The sequence below is a fragment of the Hyalella azteca genome, unplaced genomic scaffold, assembly GCF_000764305.2.
Source record: "Hyalella azteca isolate HAZT.00-mixed unplaced genomic scaffold, Hazt_2.0.2 contig12697, whole genome shotgun sequence".
Classification (NCBI taxonomy): Eukaryota; Metazoa; Arthropoda; class Malacostraca; order Amphipoda; family Hyalellidae; genus Hyalella; species Hyalella azteca.
In genome coordinates this window covers 51,220-63,627 of record NW_025942649.1, presented here as the reverse complement: position 1 = coordinate 63,627, position 12,408 = coordinate 51,220, and the positions used below count along the sequence as shown (strand labels likewise).

The window sequence follows — 12,408 nt, the reverse complement described above, 5'->3', positions numbered from 1 at the left end:
ATAGAAGATAAGTTTACTGGAAGGAGCGGATAAGTGTACAGGAAGGGACGATAAGGGTTCAGGAACAACAGATATAAAATAATATACGTTTAAAAATTACTTTTTAAAGACAACACTTCCAAAGAATCCAGTATCTCCAATCTTACAGATGTAGAATGAATTTCTCATTTAATTTTCGAATATTAAAAAAATTTATTTTTCAATTTTTTTAATATATGAATTTTTTCAAAATTATTTATTCTATTAATTGATTCATGCATTGCCTCTGATTTCACACAAGTGTACAAAATATCAGATCAATTAGACAGGTAAAAGTGTGTCAAATATCAGTTATAAGATTTGTAGCTGACAAAATTATTTTTTCAATTTTTTTAATATTGAAAAAATTTTTTTTTTACTTTTTAAAATCATTTATTTTGACATTTGATTCATGCATTGTCTCCAACTTTACGCAAGTGTGCAAAATTTCAGATCGATAGGATAAGTAGAAGTGTATTAAATTTCGATTATAAGATTTGTAGCAGACAGACAAACAAACAGACAAGAAGTGAAGTTAAAGATTCACTCATGCAGTGAGTGACAGAGAGCGCATTTTCTCGTCGACGAAAACGTGAAGCCACGGACGGACAGACAGACAGACAGACAGACAGACGGACGGACGGACATGGCGAGCACAATAACGCATTTTTTTCATAAATGAGAAAATGCGCTAAAAAGGACCTATATAAGTGTCCAGGAACAGCAGATAAATGTTCAAAACATCAGATAATTGTCAAAATAGAACACAAGGGTCCAGCAAGAGGCGGCTTAGAGCTCAGGAATTTCTAGATGTAAAGTGAAGCCCACAAGACGCCTTGGTAGGACAGGTAGCCATCGCAGTGTCCCCAATAAAGAAAGGATTGAGAGGCTCATAAAGTTGCGGTTGATGCTTCGCTAATTGTTTAGAAATGGATGGCTTGGGTGGTCGACGGTAGGCCTATGAAATACACATTGATAACCATAGTAAAGACATAATTAAATATTTGAGTGGTTTAAGAATAAGGTTTGGATGTGAGAAATATTAAATTTAAATGAAACCTCGAATAATGTGATGTGTTAGTACACGGCCATCACATAATTTAAAGAAGTATTTCATCTTAGAAAAAGTCGATCTTTACTGAGAGCGCGTTATGTTCATATCTACTTTCCAATGGTCCTGATTTTTTGGTGGGATTAAAAAATATTATAGGGTCACTGCTAAAAACACCATTCTGGTGTGAACTTCACTATTCATTTTATAAAAATTTCAACCAGCTCAGAATATTCATCAGGTAAATTATCCATTCATTAATGCACTCAGACCTGTTCAACTTATGGTAAGTATATGAATAAAACCTTTTTAAATGATAATTCACTCGACGAGCTCTTTTCCGGCTGGTACGTGGTACGTAAAAATCTTGCATAAAATTATTGTGAAAACATTCTTCGTTAAAACGTATGCTTACTTATTAGTGATTAATATATTGTTCATGAGAACTCATATCTTTTTCCATGGGACACAAAAAAAATAAGATTCCTGCTTGGTATGAACATCTTTTGGCAAACCAAAACCAAGTTGATATCACAGTGTGGAATTTCGCACAGCCACGAAGCTGAATGAAAGCGCGTTAGAACGAAAGCTAATATTTGATCATTGAATGGATTGCAAAGAACCTCCAAATTCAGCTGTGTAGAAAAGCACCAAAATAAACTTTTAATAACGCAAGAAAGAATCTGGCCTAACGATCTTTGAGAAATCAAGCAAAGGCTGTGGATTCCTTGAGTAGCCTTGCAGGCACCGATTGAGCACATCTCTGTTAAATTCGCGCAAATATACGGGGAGTAAGCAAGCGACGTTAATCGTTTCCCGCTCCAAAGTCAATTTTAAAAGCCAACATCTTTTCAACACTTTCATAAGAGCGCCTAACCCGCATTGCACTGACAATTTGAATTTGGGATGCCCTAGCAAACCACGACACCCGATACTGGCGGTCAACTAAAGCAAATTAGAGAAGCTGCAACAAAAAACAACTCGCAGTGACAAGCGCTGTTAGCTTTAGTCGCTCGTGCACACGACGCAAATGTGTCGACCAACATCGACGTTAGCGCCTGCATGCAGTGCTTGTCATATGCCGACATTGCAACGCTTTACTGGCGGCCTTTGAAAATTACGTCGACATCCGATTGAATTTCGTAATTTGTTAGATGAAGATTTAGAAAATTATTAATGCAATTGGAACAAATAGCCGCGCACAACCAACTGCAAGGTTTCATATTCTAACCATTTAAAAATTGGTTATTCATTTGTAGATTGCACATGAAGAACATGAAAACAACCAAAAGTAAAAATATCACAGCAGTCGTTGACAGAGCGCGAGAATGACACGCATTAGTCACAACTTACAAGTTCTGTGAAACGTCGGCGACTAGAAGCTTCTAAGAAATCAACTGACATGTTACAAATCAAACAAACATGCATCATATGGGCATAAACCAATGCCATGTTAGGGCACTACCTCCCCATTACGGAGTTGTAAACTGAGCATCTCTATCCTTGCCCACTACCCTGAAAGCATCAGCGGCCGTACAGCATCGTGGTAAAAGTTCTTGCTTTACCGTCCAGAGGCACTGACGTTGTGGGTTTCTGCGTACTGTGCGAGGCCAACAAAAGGAGGGCCGGCAATTGCAGTTGTCGAGTGCACACAAATGAGAGAAGACAGCGCACAGCAAATACGCTGCCTCCTACGGTCTTTTGCTGCTGCGCCACCAATGTTTGGTCGGGCGTTCGAAGGACCCTGGCTATACTCACTTCAACGCACTCACTTTTTCAAGTGAATATACTACACGAAACGTGGTACATGCGAATTTTTTTCATCTACTTTTCCTGGTACTTCATCTGTGATGAAATGCATAAAATGGCTTGAAACCTGAAAGTTTTTTTTCGGCACGATTTCCGATGCGATAAAATACGGTACATGTAAAAATAAATAATTTTTTACATTAACTCACCCCTAAAGACTTTTCTCAAATTGCATTGCAGTCATCTGATAAAGTTGATGTAGAAATGAAATTCAGACAATTTTGCTGAAGAAATTAAACTGAGGAAGCGAAATGTCGTACAATAAGCATAATGCTTGTGCCATATAAGGCGCCTCCGAATGGGTCGTTTACTTGTTTATGATTGTGCCTATTTATTGAGGCTCATTTATTTGGAATGACTGGACGGAATGATTCAGTTCACGTTCTCTGGGCCAATAAAGCTGGAGGAAAAGCTTTCATAAGAAGTGCTTCGCTCTGCTGTTAAACTGCCATCACAAGAGCATTAGAATCCGCCCAAGAGAAAATTAAAGACTCTACGCAGTAACACGCCATTCTGGACCTTTAGAATAGGGCACATGGTGCACGCTAACTTACGATGATGTGCTATTCTGGCCCCGAAAATGTTCATCTTGTCGGAGCATCAAGTACTCCTTTCGTTGGAAGTATTCGAAAAACTGTCACCTACGATTGCATTTAAGAAACATAAAATATTAGGATTCACACATCAGATATGTTCCTACTAATAAAAAATGTTAATTCAGAATGGCTCGAAAAGTTAACATTGGAATAATACACCTTGGTTGAAAATTTCGACTGTATTGAAACCGAATATTCACGAAACAATTATAGCAACAGGATTCAAACATAAAACATGGAGAGTCAATCGGAAAAAGATGTTCTACAAAGTGTTCAATATTTTAGAAATTCCTTGAAACTTAGGCTTAATATGTGGCCTTTAACAAGTACGAATAATACGTGAACAATTACGTGAACTATTTAAACACGAGTGAGTTGAGATCCAGAGTTTCTTTGAGAATCATCTCTCTCGCATTGGATCTTATCGGTTGAACTCTAAGACAGTAAATGCCATAGCAGAAACATACATAGAGAGCACTTCTACAAACAAAGCCCATTGTTCAGAGAACGTTCATTGCAGGGTGATCTAACATATGCTGCATGTTCGTACTCCTACTGCTTTAACAATTCAAAGGGATAATGTAGAGCGAAATAAATACTATAGTGACGAATGACAACGAAAAAATATTGTTTATTTTAAATTTTGATATCTTTCGTCGCGCATGAAGGAGTGCTCATATATAATATATTGGACCAAAGTCAGCTGAAATGTAGGTGGTTTCTTGCAGTTGATACGATCTCTGCTTCTGAGAATCTTGAAATTCTTATTCAAAAAATGCTAGTTCGGAAAATAGTTCGGATAGTTCCTAGTACGAAAATTATTAGTTTTTCATGTAGTTTAGTCAGTTGTCATTTTCAAAATTAAATACAGTGAAAATTATAGTTTCTTTATTATCAATTATTTTCTTGTGATGGTCCCGTAATTCGCTGTTCATAAAAGTGTGAGTGGCAGGAGTCTCGTGCGATAACAAAGAGAGAGGCCTTAAGCAGCTGCAAGTGTCAATAAAATACTCTCTCTCTGAATGGACGATGTTAGGGTACACCCTCGAGCTGCTGACCATACCTTCTAAATCACGCCTCGCCCCATCCATGCTAATGCAGGAAGCGACAACAGCAATTTACTGAGCAGCGCCACTCTCCCACAACTCGCAGAAGAATTCTTGACTTCAGAGTTCTGGTAATTATCGACGGATTTACAAAGTGACGATGAGAGTAATAAACTGATTGAATATCTATTGTTAACTTAAATGAGAAAAGGGAAGTCAAGCGTTGACTGGCTTTACCTATATGAGGATAAATTTTTTTCGATAAAAACCGAATTTCACAATCTAAAAATTGTTGCACTGAAATTCATTAGTATGAAATTGCGAAAATTAAGTAATAACTTAATTTGTGCAAATTAATAATATACTAATAATAAGCGCAAATTATGATGAATTTCGAAAATTATTTGACATATCTAAACTCAATTGTTTTTTTTTATATAAACAGGCATAGCAACTGGCTCCCTTCAATCATACGATACTAGCTGAAATAAAAGGTTGTACGAGTAGCAACCGAGAACTGTTCGTTTGGAAAGTTGATTGTTAATTCAGAAGCCAGTACGTCTAGCACGACAGTCGTGAGTGCAGCAGTATTGCCAGCACGAGTTAATAACAAGCACGGTAATGACAAGACAGCCACCGACGTGCATCATCTTGCACAAGGCAGCTAATGACGATTTACTGCATTGTCAGGCCGCGTATAGCAACGACCTGCGCTGGCGGCTTCCGTGCAATTTTTCGAGGTCATCACCCATGTTGCTGCGTAAGTTATAGCAAAGCTGATTTGAATTATCATCTTGCAATTAAATATTATTCCATTGTAAGTTTTATGTACGTGACATTAGCGTTCAAGTAAATTAACGCAATTAGAGACGCCCTGGTTTCATTTTTTTGCTTTTCTGACACGCCATGAAAATTAAATGGAACTTGTAACAGCGTCGGTGACGCTGGATTGGTTGTAAAATTTAGCATAAAATAAATGGTGGTTGGACATTCGATCTAAAATTTCACTGTTATAGGCTTGTTTACCCAAGCCACACAGGAGGAAACAAATGCACAAGCTGTTAATGTTGGGATCTGTATTGAAAATGTGAAGAAACGCAATTTGAAAGAATCCTTGAAAATTAAAGTTAGCAAAATATTCCAAACATGAACTTGAAGTGAAATTTTAGTACTCACGAAAGTAAGGGTTGCCGTTGGCAGCGGCGAGAGCAGAGCAGTTCCAGCGCTGCGTGCGGAACTGGAACTGACATTCATTGATGGCTTCCAGCGCGCCCAGCTTGACAGCCTCCATGAAGAAAGGATTCTCGCGGCAGAACTGCACCTGCTGGGGCACCAGCGTGCCCTTCAGGCCCTTGCAGATGCCCGCGTGCTGGGGCACTGACGCCAGGCTCGACATCTGCGACACCGCCCTGTGCCAAACACGTAAAAATATTCAAATTGTACTCTGAAGTGAGCAATAGAAAACGAGATAAAAAAAGCATGAATGGATAATTTATGTGTCAAAAACCATAGATTGACATTATCATCAGTATTAAATTAAATTGTTTTGTTGGACATTAAATAAATTTAAGAAATGATCGTAATAAATATTTATGAGGGATACACTTTACCTCTGATAACGCAGTGGCTACGTGTGATTGCACAAATAAATATAAATACCAATCTAAATAAAAATGAATATTTAAGTCATGGTTAATTCTGTTTTCTTTTCTTACAACGCGTATTATTCAAGCAAACTAATTAATCGAGGAGTAAAATTTATTTGAATTGCTGGGCATGCGATTCTTCTACAGATCACAACTTCATTGTTTTGATGCTGAGAAGGGAGAATTACAAAGATTGAAGTGTTGTAGGAAGAATTTAGGACTTAATTCGTATTGATATTATAAGAGGCGTCCTTCAACAAATCATTCACTTTAAAAACAATCAACTTTCCCTACTCCAAGTTTCTAAGAATTGAGTTGTGCTGCTCGTACAGCAAGCCATGCCAAGCATCATCGTTCGAATCGAGATAAAAACATCGTAGCAATTTTTATACGAGTTAATTTTTATAGGACCACCAATCATGTCGGATAGGCGAAGCATGCGCGATCTAGGAGTTTATTATGCAGCAAAGGTACCCTTCATTAAGGGTCGTAAATTCGTTATTTACCATCACATGCCGTGCCTGACATCGCCCATTTTTACCAACGTCCAATTACTTATGTTTGACGTAATACGCTCTAGTGCTGAGGCTCAGCTCAAACCCAGTAAAATCATAATGATGCTGAGATGGCAATGATAGACGAGCCATTTTTGTGTACAAACTTAATCTGCATGCCTTAACTCCTGGCAAGAATGCGCAGACATATTTGTTTTGGAGCCTCGATATACTTAATAATCATTCCATGCAACGGGCAAATGCCATGAAAATGATCGAGTCATAGATTTAATAGGTTATCTGTGATGAGATCTTGCGGTAAGGACGGGACGTAAAGATAAGTATGCCAAAATTAGGTTTACTATATGTATAGCAAGTAATCGAATTGCATTCAAGTATTGCAGTGCACGTTCACAGAAACTGAACTATTTTATAGTTTCTTGTGCTCTTTTTAAAGAATTTCTATCAATGTATCAAAATATTCCAGTTTTTTTAGGTTCCAGCTTATGGAACCTAAAACTGTCGAATATATTTAATGTAAATTTCGGAAGCGCGGTACAGAGTGAAAGAACACTTTCGAAGATGAACCCAATTAGGATGCTCAAGAAATTTAAAAACGACGTAGAGAATTGTTTCCAACAAACTTTAGCAATTCAGGACAAGGTATTTTGTAACCAAAGGTTAGTGAAAAATTCATAGAACCCGGTGTAAAATTGGGTTCTTTCACTTACGACACCAGAAAATATTTTTAGTAAAGTCTTTATTGGCAGACTTAATCGTTACAAGAATCATGAAAACAAGGAAGAATCTTCAGCAACATCAATCCTATGAGAATAATTTCTGAGAGCATAATGAATTAATGAAAGCTAACCGTGCATGCAAAATAATAACTAATAGTGAGAGTATTTAGCATCATCGTTACTTCTAGAAGAGATAACACAGTCAGAGCAGCAGGCAAGGAAATCAGTTTGGAAATGTCAAGTGTTCAGCAGAGGAAGCAGAGCTTGTAAGTGTGCTGCGGGGCGCGTGCTTAAAAGCCGTAGATAACGCGCGCTGGCAACGATCACGTGTCTGATACAGCGACACTTGCGTTGGCAGCACCAAGATAATCCATATTTTGCACAACCGCTTAACACTTGCCTTTTAAATTGCTTGCACACGAAAATAATGCATAAATCACAGGAATCTTTTAGACAGAATTAATGTATAAAAAAACATTTCACGCAGTAATACGGATTCAACTATTTAATTTATTTGGTATATTTACACAGAATAAATAGGTAAATAATGTTCATGTTTAGAGTGAGGAGAAACGTTTGAACGAAACAACACGCATGTAGTGTTAGTGATGACCGAAACACAAAATAAAAACGTTGTACGCTATACGAGCCCGAGCCAGTTTCATTCCATACCTCAGTTTCTAGCTACATGATAGATTTTCATTTCATCGTGCACGTTCCAGTTTCAAATGCATGCCTTAGTTTCATAGCATTTGCCCCAGTTCCATAGCTTATGTCTCATTTTAATGAGCATACAATTTGCATGTGAGCCGTGGCTGCGTCAATGTTCACGCCACCTCGCACCGTGCAGCTGCTGTAGAGGTAAGACGTATCAGAAGCCAAACATGCATTCGTTATAATCCATACCAGCTGCATTGCTCTCATCGTTCACCAGATTAAAATGTCAGAAATACCTTAAATAATGTTCAACTGCATTCAAATATTTAAATATCCTTGATTCATACAGTAGATTTGAATTATTTTATTACCAACAAACAGTTATCGACTACACAGACCAAATAACCAAGCATTGCTTGGTTATTTGGTTATGTAGCACTTATTTATTTGAGTCAAAAATTTTCGGGATTACACTTGTCCATAACAGTTACTGTACATCTTAAGTGCTTTTATGAGCAAGTGCGGGAGACTGCACTGCGCGCTGCAGTTCAAATAGTGCAGTGGCGCAGCGTATAAGTAAGCGCTGAAGAGTCACCATTCATGCAGTGACGTGACATAGTAGTCAGGGCAAGGCCATATCCGTATTCAAAAACACACATAACTCGTGCTGTTTGGTGAGGAATAAGTGCGGTCCCCAACACGAACGAGTTCTGTCATAAGTTTGAAAGAAGTATTGTCATTGCGTCCGCAATTGAACTTTATGCCCCATCAATTAGAGAACCTCTGATCATTCCCTTGCGTCAAGCAGCAGCGGACGAGTGCACGTCTCATAATGTCGCCTGTCGCATTGACGTGTTCTTACTTCAGTCACGTCAGTGATAGATCATCATTTGTTTTGTAGCGACGCACGCTTGACATTAACCATGATAATAAATGTGTATATGAGAGGTCAGATTGCCGGCTGATTAACATCGTTCGCTCGAACCTTCGAAGGCGGGTAAAAAAAAATTAGCTGCTTAGCGAGTTCAATTGCCATCGATCCTGACTACCACAGCGGGGAGTGGCAATCACTGCCAATAAGTTGCCATTGTGGTGCCATTCTTGGGCACAGTCTACTGATTAGATGTCGCTGATCTTGATTATATGTTGCATTAATATCAATAATTACAGTCTTTCAAAAGTCCTTATTGCTTCCAAAGAAGGCTAAAGAGCGCATTAACTGAGCAATGAGCATTGATGTATCACGAAACAAGAGAGACTGAATTCTTATTCTGCGTGTTTGCGAGAGACTTCAGGCTGTCCCACCCAGTGAGACTCCCATCATCCAACCATTTTAGATGTAGATCTAAATTTTAATTATAATTAAAGATCAAATTTGTTGCATTACAATGAGGACATAATTATGATCAAATCTAGGAGCTTTGATGGCGGAAGGTTAGTATACTGGCTTAGCTTCAGGTCAGTGTCTTATATGTACGTATCGCCGGTTATAAATTCAACGACCACATGCATGGTCAGTTCGTAACGTCCCCAAATATGAATGATTATAATTTGACACCGATCCCCGCGGAATTTTTATAATTCAAGATTAGCAGTCGAAACGGGAGAATAGACAGGAGCTCTCTTCCTGATACAAAATGTGGTTAATGAACCATTGACATGGCTTAAGCATGAATACGTTCAAGAACAGACTAGATAAACTTATGCTGAAATATATGTTTTAATAGAGGTGCTTCTTACCTGACGGGCCTGGTAAATGTCCAATGGTTAGTCAGTTTCAACGTCAGTTTCAAAACCTATAGACAAAGGCAAATTTTTTTTTTCAGGAGCCAATTTCTGAACATTGCAGGAATCGGCGCTGTAAATTTGTTCGCATTTAGAGCTGCAATGACATTCTTTCAGGGAAGGGAGCTGAAATTTAATGCAGCGGCTGACAGTTTAGCGATGATTGGTCAGCAATCGGCCGCGTATCGATTACCCGTCAGCCGTGAACGTGTCAGTGATCATCCCGTAGAGTTTGCCGCCACCTCAGTGGATGTCAATCATCGTCTAAACTTCAGGGGAGGAAGAGGGTGAGGAAGAGGGGGCCGCTATCCCTGGTGTGAGTAAAAGATACGAATACAGCAATGGGACCCGCTGCCTAGCTGGTGCCCAGCATTTCAATTCAAATGTGAAAGTTAGTATATTTTCCTATTCTCCTTATTTTATAGTTATAGAGGAGTCAGCGTTGATATATGATATGCCATTATTTTGCCCTGTCGAAGATTCTGAACATCGCAGAATTTTCGCAAAAAATTGTACTGACAATTGCGAATTTAAAACGCACGACTTTTAAAAGTTATTTCATAAAAAAATTATTGAAATTTATTAAAGCCAAATATTAGTGTAACATTGGAAAAAACATTAACAAACATGAGCATTTATCACGTTTGCTAAAAATGCGTTGCGAAATACGACCTGACAGGTCGTATTTCCGTCTTGTATGACTTATCGATCAATCATAGCCAAGTGTTTCTAAAACACAACTATTTCTAATAATTCGACTAATTTTTCAAGTATACACGTAATGAGGCCATTGGAATTGATCCACATTCAACATCTATGAAACGTTCGCGCAGCCAGCGCCTACGAGTAAGCCAAAAGCAGCTCGCGAGCTCGTGAACATGCAGCGCAGTCAGTCCATGACAGTTTCTCCTCAATTCACAACACCATAAAGGCAACTACTCATACTAGAAAAGTATGAGTTAATTACTATTAAATTATCTTCTTAGCCTTTAATTGAACAAAAGTTTTTGAGGCAATAAGTTTTCGATGGATGTAGTAAAATATGACGGAGGATGCGTTTTCATTGGAGTTTGAAGAATCTTGCAACCGAAATCTATGATATTTGTCCAAAGATAGAGTGCAAATGAAAAGCTCACAATAGATTCGAGGAAACTGCAAGTCTGTAAGTTCTGTCTTAAGGTAAGTATTGCCATTACTTCTAAAGTTTCGACATGAATAATATTGTCACGGCCGTTAAAATCCGTACATGAAGCAGCAGAGTAAAGAATCGCCGCTACTTCAATTCGACACATTCTGCATGCATCAACAACATGCTAGATAACAGACGACTGAGAATTATTCGCTCTATAAATCAGTCGTCTGAGAATAGTCGTTTGTCCGCAACATTTGTGCCGTGGAAGCGTAAGGGAAATTAGCAAAATTTGGCGCATCATCGGTAATGGTTGGTTGTTGAGAGCTGCGGTCGTGTACGCAGGAGAGGCCGGCGGTTACAATTGGCTTTTTTATGATAAGTATGAGATATGTTTTCCAGTTCACAGAAGTTAGCCCTCGAAAAACATTCTTGAGATACGTTTCTATTGATCCACTAGGAATATAGAACAAAAACTATGCCATCACACCAGTTGGGCTTAGAGCGTGGCCAAGAAGAATTACTCGTAAAAATGAATCACGTTTGACAGACAGATTAGCTTTCAGGTTGTTTTGTTCTGCTTAGAATTTCAGGGAGTTTTTTATATAAATCCAGTCAGCACCGCAGGCACATGCATGACATGGCAGTTTGTCTCTCGGATGTGTGATATTAGTCGTTACTGGGGTTTTCATTTAGAAACTCAAGTTCGTTTCCATCGCCGCGAGCAGGCGGGGAAAATGGCGGTTGTGTTACGATGAAGCGACCAATTACATCTTAATTTTTTATAAATTCAAGTGAATACTTTGATCTTTTGTGTTGACTTTTGAATTGCCTATGAAAACTTTTTTATCGAGCTGAAACAGTCAATATCTAACGTTTATTGTGTTCAATTTTATTGATGAAAACTGCAAAATTGCAAGAAGGGCAAAACTTAATTTCATTCAAACTTAAGCAAAAAATTTGGATAGATGTAAGCAACAAAATGTCGAAAAAGTCGAAGACGTTTTATTAAATTTAGAATTAAAGGACAAGTTGAATTACATATCATTTCCTGACACTACCAATAATTGAACCAGAATTGAAGAGGAAGGCTTATCCTCGGAGAAGACTTGGAGAGTGTACGGCTTCGATATGGAGTGCACGGAAGCGTGAGTGAGACAAGTTGATCAATATTCAAACATTGATCCGAGTTCTATATAGCAGTGATGCTGCTGCTCAGCCAGCATGTAACGCAGAACGCATAGGCTTTGCATCCATCGTATGCTTGACTTTATTTTTATACTCTAACTTACTTTAAACTTACTCTACAACTTACTCTAAAAGGCAAAGATAGCCTTCTCATAGGGGTCATTTACAGATCACCTAACAGCTCCTCTGATAACAATAAAGTACTAAACAGCCTTTTACCGAGCATGTCATTCAGCAGGTCGCATACGT

At 38.4% G+C, this 12,408-nt stretch overlaps 1 protein-coding gene across 2 annotated transcripts in view; it reads right to left on the bottom strand.

Annotated features, from left to right (window-relative positions):
• LOC108664519 (protein Wnt-4) overlaps window positions 1-12,408 on the bottom strand; it is a 57,977-nt gene that overhangs the window by 24,732 nt on the left and 20,837 nt on the right. For both annotated transcript variants that reach the window (XM_018151115.2, XM_018151116.2), the window contains exon 2: window positions 5,697-5,929. In XM_018151115.2, coding sequence (XP_018006604.1) covers window positions 5,697-5,929 — 233 coding nt within the window. The remainder of the gene's footprint in view (window positions 1-5,696; window positions 5,930-12,408) is intronic.